Below are 19,756 nucleotides of genomic sequence, written 5' to 3' on the forward strand. Positions count from 1 at the left end.
TGTCCAGGATCACGCCAAGGTTCTTAGCGCTCTGGGAGGAGGACACAGTGGAGTTGTCAACCGTGATGGCGAGATCATGGAACGGGCAGTCCTTCCCCGGGAGGAAGAGCAGCTCCGTCTTGCCGAGGTTCAGCTTGAGGTGGTGATCCGTCATCCACACTGATATGTCTGCCAGACATGCAGAGATGCGATTCGCCACCTGGTCATCAGAAGGGGGAAAGGAGAAGATTAATTGTGTGTCATCTGCATAGCAATGACCATGTGAGGGCACTGCGTTCATCCACCTCTGGCCTGCTCGCCTCCCTACCACCTCTGGCCTGCTCGCCTCCCTACCACTGAGGAAGTACAGTTCCCGCTCAGCCCAGTCAAAACTGTTCGCTGCTCTGGCCCCCCAATGGTGGAACAAACTCCCTCACGACGCCAGGACAGCGGAGTCAATCACCACCTTCCGGAGACACCTGAAACCCCACCTCTTTAAGGAATACCTAGGATAGGATAAAGTAATCCCTCTCACCCCCTTAAAAGATTTAGATGCACTACTGTTCCACTGGATGTCATAAGGTGAATGCACCAATTTGTAATTCGCTCTGGATAAGAGCGTCTGCTAAATGACTTAAATGTAAATGTATGACAGAGCCAAGTGACTTGGTGTATAGCGAGAATAGGAGAGGGCCTAGAACAGAGCCCTGGGGGACACCAGTGGTGAGAGCACGTGGTGAGGAGACGGATTCTCGCCACGCCACCTGGTAGGAGCGACCTGTCAGGTAGGACGCAATCCAAGCGTGGGCCGCGCCGGAGATGCCCAACTCGGAGAGGGTGGAGAGGAGGATCTGATGGTTCACAGTATCGAAGGCAGCCGATAGGTCTAGAAGGATGAGAGCAGAGGAGAGAGAGTTAGCTTTAGCAGTGCGGAGCGCCTCCGTGATACAGAGAAGAGCAGTCTCAGTTGAATGACTAGTCTTGAAACCTGACTGATTTGGATCAAGAAGGTCATTCTGAGAGAGATAGCGGGAGAGCTGGCCAAGGACGGCACGTTCAAGGGTTTTGGAGAGAATAGAAAGAAGGGATACTGGTCTGTAGTTGTTGACATCGGAGGGATCGAGTGTAGGTTTTTTCAGAAGGGGTGCAACTCTCGCTCTCTTGAAGACGGAAGGGACGTAGCCAGCGGTCAGGGATGAGTTGATGAGCGAGGTGAGGTAAGGGAGAAGGTCTCCGGAAATGGTCTGGAGAAGAGAGGAGGGGATAGGGTCAAGCGGGCAGGTTGTTGGGCGGCCGGCCGTCACAAGACGCGAGATTTCATCTGGAGAGAGAGGGGAGAAAGAGGTCAGAGCACAGGGTAGGGCAGTGTGAGCAGAACCAGCGGTGTCGTTTGACTTAGCAAACGAGGATCGGATGTCGTCGACCTTCTTTTCAAAATGGTTGACGAAGTCATCTGCAGAGAGGGAGGAGGGGGAGGGGGAGGAGGATTCAGGAGGGAGGAGAAGGTAGCAAAGAGCTTCCTAGGGTTAGAGGCAGATGCTTGGAATTTAGAGTGGTAGAAAGTGGCTTTAGCAGCAGAGACAGAGGAGGAAAATGTAGAGAGGAGGGAGTGAAAGGATGCCAGGTCCGCAGGGAGGCGAGTTTTCCTCCATTTCCGCTCGGCTGCCCGGAGCCCTGTTCTGTGAGCTCACAATGAGTCGTCGAGCCACGGAGCGGGAGGGGAGGACCGAGCCGGCCTGGAGGATAGGGGACATAGAGAGTCAAAGGATGCAGAAAGGGAGGAGAGGAGGGTTGAGGAGGCAGAATCAGGAGATAGGTTGGAGAAGGTTTGAGCAGAGGGAAGAGATGATAGGATGGATGAGGAGAGAGTAGCGGGGGAGAGAGAGCGAAGGTTGGGACGGCGCGATACCATCCGAGTAGGGGCAGTGTGGGAAGTGTTGGATGAGAGCGGGAGGGAAAAGGATACAAGGTAGTGGTCGGAGACTTGGAGGGGAGTTGCAATGAGGTTAGTGGAAGAACAGCATCTAGTAAAGATGAGGTTGAGCGTATTGCCTGCCTTGTGAGTAGGGGGAAGGTGAGAGGGTGAGGTCAAAAGAGGAGAGGAGTGGAAAGAAGGAGGCAGAGAGGAATGAGTCAAAGGTAGACGTGGGGAGGTTAAAGTCGCCCAGAACTGTGAGAGGTGAGCCGTCCTCAGGAAAGGAGCTTATCAAGGCATCAAGCTCATTGATGAACTCTCCGAGGGAACCTGGAGGGCGATAAATGATAAGGATGTTAAGCTTGAAAGGGCTGGTAACTGTGACAGCATGGAATTCAAAGGAGGCGATAGACAGATGGGTAAGGGGAGAAAGAGAGAATGACCACTTGGGAGAGATGAGGATCCCGGTGCCACCACCCCGCTCACCAGAAGCTCTCGGGGTGTGCGAGAACACGTGGGCGGACGAAGAGAGAGCAGTAGGAGTAGCGGTGTTGTCTGTGGTGATCCATGTTTCCGTCAGTGCCAAGAAGTCGAGGGACTGGAGGGAGGCATAGGCTGAGATGAACTCTGCCTTGTCGGCCGCAGATCGGCAGTTCCAGAGGCTACCGGAGACCTGGAACTCCACGTGGGTCGTGCGCGCTGGGACCACCAGATTAGGGTGGCCGCGCCACGCGGTGTGTGGAGCGTTTGTATGGTCTGTGCAGAGAGGAGAGAACAGGGATAGACAGACACATAGTTGACAGGCTAGAGAAGAGGCTACGCTAATGCAAAGGAGATTGGAATGACAAGTGGACTACACGTCTCGAATGTTCAGAAAGTTAAGCTTACGTAGCAAGAATCTAATTGACTAAAATGATTAAAATGATACAGTACTGCTGAGGTAGGCTAGCTGGCAGTGGCTGCGTTGTTGACACTACACTAATCAAGTCGTTCAGTTGTGTAAAGTTTCTACAATGCTGCTATTCGGGGGCTAGCTGGCTAGCTAGCAGTGTTGATTACGTTACGTTGCGTTAAAAGAACGACAATAGCTGGCTAGCTAACCTAGAAAATCGCTCTAGACTACACAATTATCTTTGAAACAAAGACGGCTATGTAGCTAGCTATGTAGCTAGCTACGATCAAACAAATCACACCGTTGGGACTGTAATGAAATGAAATGAAAATGTGATACTACCTGTGGAGCGAAGCGGAATGCGACCGGAATGCGAAAGTTCTATTCAGTAGACGTTGGCTAGCTGTTGGCTAGCTAGGAGTGACTCCTACGTTAAGGACGACAAATAGCTGGCTAGCTAACCTCGGTAAATTAAGATAATCGCTCTAAGACTACACACTCTAAACTACACAATTATCTTAGATACGAAGACAGCAAAGACAACTATGTAGCTAGCTAACACTACACTAATCAAGTCGTTCAGTTGAGTGTGGTAGTTACTACAGTGCTACGGTAGACGGTGAACGTTAGCTAGCTGGCTAGCTGCTGGGCAGATAGGAGGACGACGAAATACGATAATTACGCAATTATCTTTGATACAAAGACGGCTATGTAGCTAGCTAAGAAGAAATTGCTAAGATTAGACAAATCAAACCGTTGTACTATAATGAAATGTAATGAAAAGTTATACAACCTGCAGACCGAAGCAGACCGAAGCGCGGATGCGACCGCTCGCTCCAACCAATCGGCAACATTAGCGAACTTACCCCAATACATGCTAGCAACAAACTCTAAACCTACACATTCATGCATAACTGACCAAATTAATTATTTTGAATTCCGTAAACTGAAAGAGGTGAAACTATTATTGTCTATCAGCAGTGACAAATCATCTGTGACTGACAACCTGGATGGAAAATGACTGAGGATAATAGCGGACGATATTGACACTCCTATTGGCCATCTCTTCAATTTAAGCCTAGTAGAGATTGTGTGCCCTCAGGCCTGGCGCTCGTCATCAGATGAAAAACAAAGAACACGAACCGATCGTAAAGCTAGTCGTGCAACAAACAAAGACAAGATCCCACAAAACCCAAATGGAAACTGACAACTTATATCTGATTCTCAATCAGAGACAACGATAGACGGCTGCCTCTGATTGGGAATCAAACACACCAACATAGAAACAGAAAACATAGAAGGCCCACCCTAATCACACCCTGACCTAACCAAATAGAGAAATAAAAAGGCTCTCTAAGGTCAGGGCGTGACACCTAGAGGGTAGCAAAGTCATTCCGCTACCCAAGAATAGTAAAGCCCCCTTTACTGGCTCAAATAGCCGACCAATCAGCCTGTTATCACCAACTCTTAGTAAACTTCTGGAAAAAATTGTTTGACCAGATACAATGCTATTTTACAGTAAACAAATTAAGACTTTCAGCACGCTTATAGGGAAGGACATTCAATAAGCACAGCACTTACACAAAATACAGATGATCGGCTGAAAGAAATTAATAAAAATATTGTGGGAGCTGTTTTGTTAGACTTCCGTGCGGCTTTTGACATTATCGATCATAGTCTTCTGCTAGAAAAATATATGTGTTATGACTTTACACCCCTTGCTATATCGTGGATTGAGAGTTACCTGTCAGAACACAGAGGGTGTTCTTTAATGGAGGCCTCTCCAACATAATCCGGGTATTCCCCAGGGCAGCTATCTAGGCCCCTTACTTTTTTTTCAATTTTCACTAATGACCTTCCACGAGCACTGAGTAAAGACAGTGTGTCTATGTTTGCGGATGGCTCAACACTATACACGCCAGCTACTACAGCAAGTAAAATCACTGCTATACTTAACAAAGAGCTGCAGTCAGTTTCAGAAGGTAATAAGAGTCCTAAATATTTCAAAAACTAAAAGCATTGTATTTGAGACAAATCCTTCACTAAACCTCATTAAATCTTGTAATGAAAAATGGATTGTAAACTGTCATGGTCAAAACAAATTGAGCACATTGCTAAGATGGGGGGAGGTATGTACGTAATAAAACGCTGCTCTACTGTCATGACATCGCTATCAACAAAACAAGTCCTACAGGCCCTAGTTTTATCACACCTGGACTACTGCCTAGTCATATGGTTTCACAGAGGGCATTAGATATATTACAGTTGGCCCAGAACAGAGCAGTACGGGCCATTAACTCTTTTCCCTCTGAAATTGAATTAACGTAATACAAAAATCTCCGTCGATATGGCCCTTCCGCATCTGCGGTGAAAGGCTGCCTTGACAGGAACTAATGGGATCCATAACAAACCCCAGGAAGAGTAGCTGCTGCCTTGACAGGAACTAATGGGGATACGTAATATATAATACTGAAGTCATCTAAACATCTCACTCTCTCTCTCTCTTTCTCACTCTGTCTCTCTCTCTGTTTCACTCCTGCTCTGGCTCTCTCTCTCTCTCTCTCTCTCTGTGTCTCCAGTCTCTGCAGCAGCAGTTGGAGGTGATTAACGGCCACGATGAGCTGCTGGCTGACATAGTCAACCTGTGTGTTGATTACTATGAGAACAGGATGTACCTGACCCCCAACGAGAAACACATGCTGCTCAAGGTACGCTACCGTCTGGCTGGCATGCTGGGTCGCGTTCCAAACGGCTCCCTATTCCCTATATAGTGCACTACTTATGACCAGGGCCTATAGGGAATAGGGTGCCATTTGGTATATTGGATAACATCATTTAAGTATTAATTATCTTCAATGTGCTGTACCTGTCTGTTATCTCTAGGTGATGGGGTTAGGTCTGTACCTGTCTGTTATCTCTAGGTGATGGGGTTAGGTCTGTACCTGTCTGTTACCTCTAGGTGATGGGGTTTAGTCTGTACCTGTCTGTTATCTCTAGGTGATGGGGTTAGGTCTGTACCTGTCTGTTATCTCTAGGTGATGGGGTTAGGTCTGTACCTGTCTGTTACCTCTAGGTGATGGGGTTAGGTCTGTACCTGTCTGTTACCTCTAGGTGATGGGGTTTAGTCTGTACCTGTCTATTACCTCTAGGTGATGGGGTTAGGTCTGTACCTGTCTGTTACCTCTAGGTGATGGGGTTAGGTCTGTACCTGTCTGTTACCTCTAGGTGATGGGGTTAGGTCTGTACCTGTCTGTTACCTCTAGGTGCTGGGGTTTAGTCTGTACCTGTCTGTTACCTCTAGGTGATGGGGTTAGGTCTGTACCTGTCTGTTACCTCTAGGTGATGGGGTTTAGTCTGTACCTGTCTGTTACCTCTAGGTGATGGGGTTTGGTCTGTACCTGTCTGTTACCTCTAGGTGATGGGGTTTAGTCTGTACCTGTCTGTTACCTCTAGGTGATGGGGTTTAGTCTGTACCTGTCTGTTACCTCTAGGTGATGGGGTTAGGTCTGTACCTGTCTTACCTCTAGGTGATGGGGTTTAGTCTGTACCTGTCTGTTACCTCTAGGTGATGGGGTTTGGTCTGTTACCTCTAGGTGATGGGTTAGGTCTGTACCTGTCTTACCTCTAGGTGATGGGGTTTAGTCTGTACCTGTCTGTTACCTCTAGGTGATGGGGTTTAGTCTGTACCTGTCTGTTACCTCTAGGTGATGGGGTTTAGTCTGTACCTGTCTGTTACCTCTAGGTGATGGGGTTTAGTCTGTACCTGTCTGTTACCTCTAGGTGATGGGGTTAGGTCTGTACCTGTCTGTTACCTCTAGGTGCTGGGGTTTAGTCTGTACCTGTCTGTTACCTCTAGGTGATGGGGTTTAGTCTGTACCTGTCTGTTACCTCTAGGTGATGGGGTTTAGTCTGTACCTGTCTGTTACCTCTAGGTGATGGGGTTAGGTCTGTACCTGTCTGTTACCTCTAGGTGATGGGGTTAGGTCTGTACCTGTCTGTTACCTCTAGGTGATGGGGTTAGGTCTGTACCTGTCTGTTACCTCTAGGTGATGGGGTTTGGTCTGTACCTGTCTGTTACCTCTAGGTGATGGGGTTAGGTCTGTACCTGTCTGTTACCTCTAGGTGATGGGGTTAGGTCTGTACCTGTCTGTTACCTCTAGGTGATGGGGTTTAGTCTGTACCTGTCTGTTACCTCTAGGTGATGGGGTTAGGTCTGTACCTGTCTGTTACCTCTAGGTGATGGGGTTAGGTCTGTACCTGTCTGTTACCTCTAGGTGATGGGGTTTAGTCTGTACCTGTCTGTTACCTCTAGGTGATGGGGTTAGGTCTGTACCTGTCTGTTACCTCTAGGTGATGGGGTTAGATCTGTACCTGTCTGTTACCTCTAGGTGATGGGGTTTAGTCTGTACCTGTCTGTTACCTCTAGGTGATGGGGTTTAGTCTGTACCTGTCTGTTACCTCTAGGTGATGGGGTTAGGTCTGTACCTGTCTGTTACCTCTAGGTGATGGGGTTTGGTCTGTACCTGTCTGTTACCTCTAGGTGATGGGGTATAGTCTGTACCTGTCTGTTACCTCTAGGTGATGGGGTTTGGTCTGTACCTGTCTGTTACCTCTAGGTGATGGGGTTAGGTCTGTACCTGTCTGTTACCTCTAGGTGATGGGGTTTAGTCTGTACCTGTCTGTTACCTCTAGGTGATGGGGTTAGGTCTGTACCTGTCTTATCTCTAGGTGATGGGGTTTGGTCTGTACCTGTCTGTTACCTCTAGGTGATGGGGTTTAGTCTGTACCTGTCTGTTACCTCTAGGTGATGGGGTTAGGTCTGTACCTGTCTTATCTCTAGGTGATGGGGTTTGGTCTGTACCTGTCTGTTACCTCTAGGTGATGGGGTTAGGTCTGTACCTGTCTGTTACCTCTAGGTGATGGGGTTAGATCTGTACCTGTCTGTTACCTCTAGGTGATGGGGTTTAGTCTGTACCTGTCTGTTACCTCTAGGTGATGGGGTTTAGTCTGTACCTGTCTGTTACCTCTAGGTGATGGGGTTTGGTCTGTACCTGATGGATGGCAGTAACAGCAACATCTACAAAATGGACGCCAAGAAGAGGATCAACCTGATCAAGATTGACAAGTTCTTCAAGGTGAAAGTTTGAGACATATTGATGATGCTGTATGTGTGTGGGTGTTTATCGTTTTGCAGAGTTGTACGTTCTCTAAAAGAAAAGTTTAATGTTGAGACTGGGATGGTCTCAAATGCCTCTGACTAACTGACTGGTCTTCATGTATCTGAAATGGCTCTGACTAACTGACTGGTCTTCATGGCTCTGACTAACTGACTGGTCTTCATGTATCTGAAATGGCTCTGACTAACTGACTGGTCTTCATGGCTCTGACTAACTGACTGGTCTTCATGGCTCTGACTAACTGACTGGTCTTTCACGGCTCTGACTAACTGACTGGTCTTCATGGCTCTGACTAACTGACTGGTCTTCATGGCTCTGACTAACTGACTGGTCTTCATGGCTCTGACTAACTGACTGGTCTTCATGGCTCTGACTAACTGACTGGTCTTCATGGCTCTGACTAACTGACTGGTCTTCATGGCTCTGACTAACTGACTGGTCTTCATGGCTCTGACTAACTGACTGGTCTTCATGTATCTGAAATGGCTCTGACTAACTGACTGGTCTTCGTGGCTCTGACTAACTGACTGGTCTTCGTGGCTCTGACTAACTGACTGGTCTTCGTGGCTCTGACTAACTGACTGGTCTTCGTGGCTCTGACTAACTGACTGGTGTTCGTGGCTCTGACTAACTGACTGGTCTTCGTGGCTCTGACTAACTGACAGGTGTTCATGGCTCTGACTAACTGACTGGTGTTCATGGCTCTGACTAACTGACTGGTCTTCATGGCTCTGACTAACTGATTGGTCTTCATGGCTCTGACTGGTCTTCATGGCTCTGACTGGTCTTCATTGCTCTGACTAACTGACTGGTCTTCATGGCTCTGACTAACTACCTGGTCTTCATGGCTCTGACTAACTGACTGGTCTTCATGGCTCTGACTAACTGACTGGTCTTCATGGCTCTGACTAACTGACTGGTCTTCATGGCTCTGACTAACTGACTGGTCTTCATGGCTCTGACTAACTGACTGGTCTTCATGGCTCTGACTAACTGACTGGTCTTCATGGCTCTGACTAACTGACTGGTCTTCATGGCTCTGACTAACTGACTGGTCTTCATGTATCTGAAATCGCTCTGACTAACTGACTGGTCTTCATGTATCTGTCCCCAACAGCAACTGCAGGTGGTGCCTCTGTTTGGTGACATGCAGATTGAGCTGTCCAGGTACATCAAGACCAGCGCACACTTTGAAGAGAACAAGAACCGGTGAGGCCTTATCCCTCTATTCCTCCACCTCATCTCTCCTCTCTTCTCTATTTCTTTCTCTCCTCTCTCTTCTCCATCCACCTCCTCATCTCTCTTCTCTATTTATCTCTCTCTATCCTTATCTATCCTCTCTCTATCCTCATCTCTTCTCTCTCGCTTCTCTCCTCTCTCTATCCTCATCTCTTCTCTCTCTCTCTTCTCTCTCTCCTCGCTCTATCCTTATCTCTCCTCTCTCTATCCTCATCTCTTCTCTCTCTCTCTTCTCTCTCTCCTCTCTCTATCCTCATCTCTTCTCTCTTCTCTCTCTCCTCTCTCTATCCTCATCTCTTCTCTCTTCTCTCTCTCCTCTCTCTATCCTCATCTCTTCTCTCTCTATCCTCATCTCTTCTCTCTCTATCCTCATCTCTCCTCTCTCTATCCTCATCTCTCCTCTCTCTATCCTCATCTCTCCTCTCTCTATCCTCATCTCTTCTCTCTCTCTCTCTTCTCTCTCCTCATCTCTTCTCTCTCTCTCCTCTCTTTATCCTCATCTCTTCTCTCTCGCTTCTCTCGCTCTATCCTCATCTCTCCTCTCTCTATCCTCATCTCTTCTCTCTCGCTTCTCTCCTCTCTATCCTCATCTCTTCTCTTCTCTCTCTCCTCGCTCTATCCTCATCTCTCCTCTCTCTATCCTCATCTCTTCTCTCCCGCTTCTCTCCTCTCTCTATCCTCATCTCTTCTCTCTCTCTCCTCTCTCCATCCTCATCTCTCTCCTCTCTCTTCTCCATCCACCTCGTCTCACCTCTCTCTCCTCCCCGTTCCCAGGTGGTCATGTACCTCAACAGGCAGCAGTCCTCAGTATAATATCTGTGAGCAGATGGTTCAGATCAGGGAAGACCACATGAGGTTCATCTCTGAGTTGGCTCGCTACAGTAACAGTGAGGTGAGCACCTAGCAACACACCTTGTCCTGTCTGGGTCTGTCAACCTGTTCTGTCCTAATAAAGATGTCTCTCTCTAGGTGGAGAGAGTACCTAGTCCTGTCTCAATCTCTACACCAAACACAACTAACACACCTAGTCCTGTCTCAATCTCTACACCAAACACAACTAGTCCTGTCTCAATCTCTACACCAAACACACCTAGTCCTGTCTCAATCTCTACACCAAACACAACTAACACAACTAACAACTGAAGTTAGTGAGGTAAGAGTCCAACTTCAGTGATTTTTGCAGTTAGTTCCAGTCATTGGCAGCAGAGACCTGGAAGGAAAGACGACCAAAGGAAGAATTGGCTTTGGGGGTGACCAGTGAGATATACCTGCTGGAGAGCGTGCTACGAGTGGGTGCTGCTATGGTGGCCAGTGAGCTGAGATAAGGCGGGCCTTTACCTAGCAGAGACTTGTAGATGACCTGGAGCCAGTGGGTTTGGCAACGAGTATGAAGCGAGGGCCAGCCAACAAGAGCGTACAGGTCGCAGTGGTGGGTGGTATATGGGGCTTTGGTGACAAAACGGATGGCACTGTGATAGACTGCATCCAGTTTGTAGAGTAGAGTGTTGGAGGCTATTTTATAAATGACATCACCAAAGTCAAGGATCGGTAGGAGAGTCAGTTTTACGAGGGTATGTTTGGCAGCATGAGTGAAGGATGCTTTGTTGCGAAATAGGAAGCCAATTCTAGATTTAATTTTGGATTGGAAATGCTTAATGTGAGTCTGGAAGGAGAGTTTACAGTCTAACCAGACACCTAGGTATTTGTAGTTGTCTACATACAGTGGGGCAAAAAGTATTTAGTCAGCCACCAATTGTACAAGTTCTCCCACTTAAAAAGATGAGAGAGGCCTGTAATTTTTTATCATAGGTACACTTCAACTATGACAGACAAAATGAGAAAAAAAAATCCAGGAAATCACATTGTAGGATTTTTATTTAAAAAATAAAATTCAAATTAAAGTTTTCTTGTTTTTCAATCAACCAACAAAACATTCACAGATGTGACAGGCTTAAAAAATAAATTTAAAAAAAGTTTAAAAGTATAGTAATAATAAATTTGAAAAAAAAGAAAAATTAAAAGAAAAAAAAACGTTTTTTATTTATTAATATTTTTTTTCTCCCTTGGTGCATTTTGCTCAAAAAAATAAAGGGAACACTTAAACAACACAATGTAACTCCAAGTCAATCACACTTCTGTGAAATCAAACTGTTCACTTAGGAAGCAACACTGATTGACAATACATTTCACATGCTGTTGTGCAAATGGAATAGACAACAGGTGGAAATTATAGGCAATTAGCAAGACACCCCCAATAAAGGAGTGGTTCTGCAGGTGGTGACCACAGACCACTTCTCAGTTCCTATGCTTCCTGGCTGATGTTTTGGTCACTTTTGAATGCTGGCGGTGCTTTCACTCTAGTGGTAGCATGAGACGGAGTCTCCAACCCACACAAGTGGCTCAGGTAGTGCAGCTCATCCAGGATGGCACATCAATGCGAGCTGTGGCAAGAAGGTTTGCTGTGTCTGTCAGCGTAGTGTCCAGAGCATGGATGCGCTACCAAGAGACAGGCCAGTACATCAGGAGACGTGGAGGAGGCCGTAGGAGGGCAACAACCCAGCAGCAGGACCGCTACCTCCGCCTTTGTGCAAGGAGGAGCAGGAGGAGCACTGCCAGAGCCCTGCAAAATGACCTCCAGCAGGCCACAAATGTGCATGTGTCTGCTCAAACGGTCAGAAACAGACTCCATGAGGGTGGTATGAGGGCCCGACGTCCACAGGTGGGGGTTGTGCTTACAGCCCAACACCGTGCAGGACGTTTGGCATTTGCCAGAGAACACCAAGATTGGCAAATTCGCCACTGGCGCCCTGTGCTCTTCACAGATGAAAGCAGGTTCACACTGAGCACGTGACAGACGTGACAGTCTGGAGACGCCGTGGAGAACGTTCTGCTGCCTGCAACATCCTCCAGCATGACCGGTTTGGTGGTGGGTCAGTCATGGGGTGGCATTTCTTTGGGGGGCCGCACAGCCCTCCATGTGCTCGCTAGAGGTAGCCTGACTGTCATTAGGTACCGAGATGAGATCCTCAGACCCCTTGTGAGACCATATGCTGGTGCGGTTTGCCCTGGGTTCCTCCTAATGCAAGACAATGCTAGACCTCATGTGGCTGGAGTGTGTCAGCAGTTCCTGTAAGAGGAAGGCATTGATGCCATGGACTGGCCCGCCCGTTCCCCAGACCTGAATCCAATTGAGCACATCTGGGACATCATGTCTCGCTCCATCCACCACAGACTGTCCAGGAGTTGGCGGATGCTTTAGTCCAGGTCTGGGAGGAGATCCCTCAGGAGACCATCCGCCACCTCATCAGGAGCATGCCCAGGCGTTGTAGGGAGGTCATACAGGCACGTGGAGGCCACACACACTACTGAGCCTCATTTTGACTTGTTTTAAGGACATTACATCAAAGTTGGATCAGCCTGTAGGGTTTTCCACTTTAATTTTGAGTGTCACTCCAAAACATTGAGTGGCTGCTGCCAACACACTGACACTGACTCAACTCCAGCCACTTTAATAATGGGAATTGATGGGAAATGATGTAAATATATCACTAGCCACTTTAAACAATGCTACCTTATATAATGTTACATTATTAATCTCATATGCATACGTATATACTGTAGTCTATATCATCGACTGCATCCTTATGTAATACATGCATCACTAGCCACTTTAACTATGCCACTTTGTTTACATACTCATCTCATATGTATATACTGCACTCGATACCATCTACTGTATGCTGCTCTGTACCATCACTCATTCATATATCCTTATGTACATATTCTTTATCCCCTTACACTGTGTATAAGACAGTAGTTTAGGAATTGTTAGTTAGATTACTTGTTGGTTATTACTGCATTGTCGGAACTAGAAGCACAAGCATTTCGCTACACTCGCATTAACATCTGCTAACCATGTGTATGTGACAAATACAATTTGATTTGATTTGAAAACCAGACCTCCATGGGTTGATACATTTGATTTCCATTGATAATTTTTGTGTGATTTTGTTGTCAGCACATTCAACTATGTAAAGAAAAAAGTATTTAATAAGAATATTTCATTCATTCAGATGTAGGATGTGTTATTTTAGTGTTCCCTTTATTATTTTGAGCAGTGTATATATACACATACACACCCATATCCCCATATATATACATACGCACACGTACTCAAAAAATAAATAAAATAAAAACATATATAACACTTTCAGCATCACTATCAAAGTTCTTATTTCTAGCCTTCGCTGAGACGACGGGCCGATAATTAGTTTTTAGTTTTTACAGTACCTTACACAACATGTATCTGCACATTTCCCTAGTCACCCCGTTCACTCTGTCCAGTTTGAAATATAGTTGAATTAGTGGAGACCAGAGTCTATCAAACTTGGGCTGTCTCTTGTGGAGGTCATAAGTGAGCTTTTCAAGAGGAAGAAAGTCAACAATCTGGTCAATCCACATTTTAAATGTAGGAGGGAAGGGCAAGACCACCTTTAGATTCAGGTTTCGATAGAGTGGAAAACTTGATCCTAGGTTTTTTATTGTCCCATATAAATTTGGTGATGCTTTGGTTAGTTGTTTTGAAGAAGGAAACTGGGAGATGGCATGGGAGCATCTGAAATAAGTAGTTCAGTCTAGGGAGGACGTTCATACGGATTACATTAATTCTTCCTACTAAGCTAATTGGGAGGGAGATCCAGGTTTGGAGATCGTTCTTGATTTGATTCAGGAGTGGAAGATAATTTTCCTTGAAAAGGCTATTCAGATGTGGTGTTATGAAGATCCCGAGGTATTGAAACCTCTGTGTTTTCCATTGGAAAGGACAAAGTGTCTTCATAGAGCTGGTGAGTGTAATATTGAAAGGGCAGACAGTGGATTTGTTCAAATTGATCTTATAACCTGAAAACTTGCCATACTGAGCAATTGTGTCTAAACTGAGAGGGAGGGATTTCTCAGGGTTGGATATGTAGAGCAAGACATCATCTGCGTAAAGCGAAATCTTGTGCTGCAGGCCGCCTGCAGAAACACCCATAATACTTGGATTGCTCCTGATCAGCTCTGCCAGAGGCTCCGCCCCCAACAAGTAGAGCAGCGGGGACAGCGAGCACCCTTGTCTTGTGCCCCGTTCCAGAGGGAATCTGTCAGAGTTCAGTCCATTAGTAGTCACCATGGCATTTGGATGAGAGTATAGTGATTTGATCCATTTAATAAAATTTGGGCCCATATTGAACTTTTCTAAGACTGAAAACAGAAAGCTCCACTCCATCCTGTCAAACGCCTTCTCAGCATCCAGTGAAGCCAGCAGGACAGGGGTCTTCTGTGCGTTTACTTGATCAATAATATCAAAAAGACGGCGAATGTTATCAGAAGAGTATCTGTCTCTAATAAATCCAGTTTGGTCCGCTTTTATTATTTTTGGAAGAAGAGTGTTTAGTCTTTTGGCGAGCAATTTGGTAATTATTTTATAGTCGAAATCCAACAAGCTTATGGGCCGGAAGGACGAGCAGGATAGGGGGTCCTTGTCCTTTTTTGGCAACACTGTAATGCGAGCTGTGTGCATTGAGTCTGGGAGAACTCCGTTTCTGCAATGTATGGAACGCTTCGTTTGATGGAGGTGTTGAATTTCCAGCTCTTTGACCTCGGGATGTTTTTGCAGAGGTCAAAGCGGAGGTGGACAAAGGCGTGATCTGAGAGTGCTATGGGTCCGATTGTACAAGTGGCTGAATTTATGAAACTCTTTGGGATAAAAATGTAATCTATACGGGAGTAGGTGTTATGGACATTAGAGTAGTATGTATAGTCCATAGATGAGCTATTATTCTCTCTCCAGATATCTATCAGTCCCATCTCTTTAGTAAGAGAGTTCAACATCTTTGCAGATCTAGGATTTGTGGTGGGGACTTGAGATGATTTGTCTAGGGTTGGGTTAAGGGTACAATTAAAATCTCCGGCCACCACGCCAAAGTAGACTACATCTCATGTGTTTTAATGGGTGAGCGACTAGACTACATCTCGTGTTTTTAATGGGTGAGATACTAGACTACATCTCATGTGTTTTTAATGGGTGAGATTCTAGACTACATGTCATGTGTTTTTAATGGGTGAGAGACTACATCTCATGTTTTTTTAATGGGTGAGATACTAGACTACATCTCATGTGTTTTTAATGGGTGAGCGACTAGACTACATCTCATGTGTTTTTAATGGGTGAGATATAAGTGATACTAAGAGCTGTTTTGTAAGGACTCTCAGAGAATTCATTTATAGACACTGAATTGATCTGAGAGTCACAGGGTTGTGATAGAGCTCATAATAATTAAAGATGGACTTTATGATAACTCTGTGTGGTGGTTTGCTCTCATGATTTGGTAAATACAGGAAACTTACACTACAATGTTCACATTGTTGACATCAGCGAACTGCCCGCCCACACGTCTGCGGCCAGTTGGACGTACTGCCAAATTCTCTAAAACGACATTGGAGGTGGCTTATGGTAGATAAATGAACATTCAATTATCTGGCAACAGCTCTGGTGGACATTCCTGCCGTCAGCATAACAATTGCACGCTCCCTCAACTTGAGACATCTGTGGCCTTGTGTTGTGACAACTGCACATTTTACAGTGGCCTTTTATTGTCCCCGGCACAAAGTGCACCTGTGTAATGATCATGCTGTTTTAATTAGCTTCTTGATAGGCCACACCTGTCAGGTGGATGGATTATTTTAGCAAAGGAGAAATGCTCACTAACAGGGATGAAATACAAATTTGTGCACAACATTTGGGACATTTCTGGGATCTTTTATTTCAGCTCATGGAACATGGGACCAACACTTTATGCACAGCTGGAGCCCTGAGCTGGAGATATTTTATTTGGCACATCTTAGATAGTAACTTAAAGTTATAAGCAGTGGCGTAGGACTATGAGGCGAGGGGGCCATGAGCTTTAGGGCCCCCCCCAATAAGACACAAAACATGGGTTGTTGACAGTATTGAAAATCATACCGTGTATATTTCAGAATACCTCGGCATACAGTATACCGCCCAAGCCTAATGTCAAGTGTAACCTGTAATATGAAGGGTTAGGGTTAGTTAACCTGTAATGTGAAGGGTTGGGGATACACGTTCCCATTTAGGAACCCCCCCCCCCACCCCCTCAGCTGGAATGTGGCGCATGGAACGCAAGAAATATTCCTAAAAATATTTAACCTCCACACATTAACAAGTAAAATAGCTCAAATGAAAGATAAACAAGTTGTTTATCTACCCAGCAAGTCAGATTTCTAAAATGTTTTACGGCGAAAACATAGCACATATTTATGTCCAACCACCACTGCAGACATACCTCATTAGCATAGCCAAGTAGGAAAAAATATGCAATCAACAAACGCAGGATTAAAAGAAAAATCATTTCACTAACCTTTTGAAATCTTCATCAGATGACAGTAATATAACATGTTACACAGTACATTCATTTTTTTTTCAATAATCTGCAATATATATCCATAAATCTCTGTTTACAATGACGCATCGTTCAAAAAATGCTACTAAAATGTCAGGAGAAATGCCGATAGCTCCGGCAGATAACGTCAGCTAACAAGGAATACACATCATAAACTTTGACTAAATATGCATGTTTTACATATGTATGGCAAGATACACTTCTTCTAAATGCAATCGCTGTGTTACATTTATTTTTAACGTTACAGGTTGCGTTCACTAGGCTATACTAGGAGTCGGCGCTCCAAAGGTAGCATTATGGCTCCTCTATCTTGGAGTCGACAGAAACCCAAATTTACCACATAAATATTCCCTTACCTTTGCTGTTCTTCCATCAGAAGACCTGGAAGGGATTATACTTACCAAAACAGCGTTTAGTTTTCAAGTCTGTGTCTTTCGGTTCTCAAAAACGACACATTTCGGTCGAAATGTAGCCAAAATTCAAGTGGATGCGCACCAAAACGTCGAAATTACATATTATATGTCGAGTAAACTTGTCAAACTGTGTTCATAATTAAGCTTTAACATGTTATAAAGGTGCACAGAAATCGTGAGGACGAACAGAAACACACTCGTCGTTTAATCGATCCTGAGGAAAAGACATCACCCGACCAGAGCGCGCATAAGCGTAACCATTTTTTTCGCGTGACCGAGACCTTTCGGCACGCTCAAACTCTCGTGAGCGCGCGATTCTCACAATGAGAAGCCCCATTGAAAGCAGGATCCGCGCTGAACACGTACAGACTGTTCCCAGAGCTGTAACTGTTTGGGAAGTGCGTATGCGATGACGTCAAAGTTGGGCCAACTTTTTCCATGACAAGAGAGAGTTTGGGAGAATGCATGCCCTGGGACTTCTGCTTTACATAGAGACAAAATTTAAACGGTTTTAGAAGCTTTAGAGTGTTTTCTATTCGATAATATTTTTTATATGCATATATTAGCAACTTTTGACAAAAATGTATCCTGTTTAATATGGGTACCCAATTCCTCCAGAAGGGGCAGTAATCAGCCCTAGCCCTTTAACCTGTAATGTGAAGGGTTAGGGTTAGTTAACCTGTAATGTGAAGGGTTATGGTTAGTTTACCTGTAATGTGAAGGGTTATGGTTAGTTGAAGGGTTAGGATTATGGTTATGGTTAGTTAACCTGTAATGTGAATCAAATCAAATCAAATTTATTTATATAGCCCTTCGTACATCAGCTGATATCTCAAAGTGCTGTACAGAAACCCAGCCTAAAACCCCAAACAGCAAACAATGCAGGTGTAAAAGCACGGTGGCTAGGAAAAACTCCCTAGAAAGGCCAAAACCTAGGAAGAAACCTAGAGAGGAACCAGGCTATGTGGGGTGACCAGTCCTCTTCTGGCTGTGCCGGGTAGAGATTATAACAGAACATGACCAAGATGTTCAAATGTTCATAAATGACCAGCATGGTCGAATAATAATAAGGCAGAACAGTTGAAACTGGAGCAGCAGCACAGTCAGGTGCACTGGGGACAGCAAGGAGTCATCATGTCAGGTAGTCCTGGGGCACGGTCCAAGGGCTCAGGTCCTCCGAGAGAGAGAAAGAAAGAGAGAATTAGAGAGAGCATATGTGGGGTGGCCAGTCCTCTTCTGGCTGTGCCGGGTGGAGATTATAACAGAACGTGGCCAAGATGTTTAAATGACCAGCATGGTTGAATAATAGTAAGGCAGAACAGTTGAAACTGGAGCAGCAGCATGGCCAGGTGGACTGGGGACAGCAAGGAGTCATCATGTCAGGTAGTCCTGGGACATGGTCCTAGGGCCCAGGCCAGTTGAAACTGGAGCAGCAGCATGGCCAGGTGGACTGGGGACAGCAAGGAGTCATCATGTCAGGTAGTCCTGGGGCATGGTCCTAGGGCTCAGGTCCTCCGAGAGAGAGAAAGAAAGAGAGAAGGAGAGAATTAGAGAACGCACACTTAGATTCACACAGGACACCGAATAGGACAGGAGAAGTACTCCAGATATAACAAACTGACCCTAGCCCCCCGACACATAAACTAATGCAGCATAAATACTGGAGGCTGAGACAGGAGGGGTCAGGAGACACTGTGGCCCCATCCGAGGACACCCCCGGACAGGGCCAAACAGGAAGGATATAACCCCACCCACTTTGCCAAAGCACAGCCCCCACACCACTAGAGGGATATCTTCAACCACCAACTTACCATCCTGAGACAAGGCCGAGTATAGCCCACAAAGATCTCCGCCACGGCACAACCCAAGGGGGGGGCGCCAACCCAGACAGGCCGACCACAACAGTGAATCAACCCACCCAGGTGACACCCCCCCCCCCAGGGACGGCATGAGAGAGCCCCAGTAAGCCAGTGACTCAGCCCCCGTAACAGGGTAGAGGCAGAGAATCCCAGTGGAAAGAGGGGAATCGGCCAGGCAGAGACAGCAAGGGCGGTTCGTTGCTCCAGAGCCTTTCCGTTCACCTTCCCACTCCTGGGCCAGACTACACTCAATCATATGACCCACTGAAGAGATGAGTCTTCAGTAGTTAACCTGTAATGTGAAGGGTTAGTTAACCTGTAATGTGAAGGGTTAGGATTATGGTTATGGTTAGTTAACCTCTTGTCCTAATAAAGGTGTCTCTCTCTAGGTGGTGACGGGGTCCGGTCGTCAGGAGGCCCACAAGACAGACCATGAGTACAGGAAGCTGTTTGACTTGGCTCTGCAGGGGATGCAGCTACTGTCCCAGTGGAGCGCACACGTCATGGAAGTGGTGAGTGACCTCTAACCTTAACCCTGTCCATAACCTGTTGTTTAGAAAACGATTGTGTTATGGGTTTTCAACCTCTGCCATATTGTGGATTCAGAGCTATCTATCTAATAGAACTCAAATGGTTTTCTTTTATGGAAGCTTCTCTAATGTCAAACATATAAAGTGCGGTGTACCGCAGGGCAGCTCTTTTGGCCCTCTACTCTTTTCACCAATAACCTGCCACTGGCATTAAACACAGCATGTGTGTCCATGTATGCTGATGATTCAACCATATACGCATCAGCAACCACAGCTAATGAAGTCACTGAAA

At 45.9% G+C, this 19,756-nt stretch overlaps 1 protein-coding gene across 1 annotated transcript in view; it reads left to right on the plus strand.

Moving 5' to 3' along the window:
• Nucleotides 1-19,756, plus strand: part of LOC115126695 (cytoplasmic FMR1-interacting protein 1 homolog) — a 129,604-nt gene that overhangs the window by 7,066 nt on the left and 102,782 nt on the right. Inside the window, 5 exon segments of the mRNA XM_065009462.1 lie at nt 5,366-5,494; nt 7,817-7,921; nt 9,081-9,172; nt 9,977-10,094; nt 19,324-19,446. Coding sequence (XP_064865534.1) covers nt 5,366-5,494; nt 7,817-7,921; nt 9,081-9,172; nt 9,977-10,094; nt 19,324-19,446 — 567 coding nt within the window.

This window comes from Oncorhynchus nerka, linkage group LG25, assembly GCF_034236695.1.
Source record: "Oncorhynchus nerka isolate Pitt River linkage group LG25, Oner_Uvic_2.0, whole genome shotgun sequence".
In the NCBI taxonomy this organism is placed as follows: Eukaryota; Metazoa; Chordata; class Actinopteri; order Salmoniformes; family Salmonidae; genus Oncorhynchus; species Oncorhynchus nerka.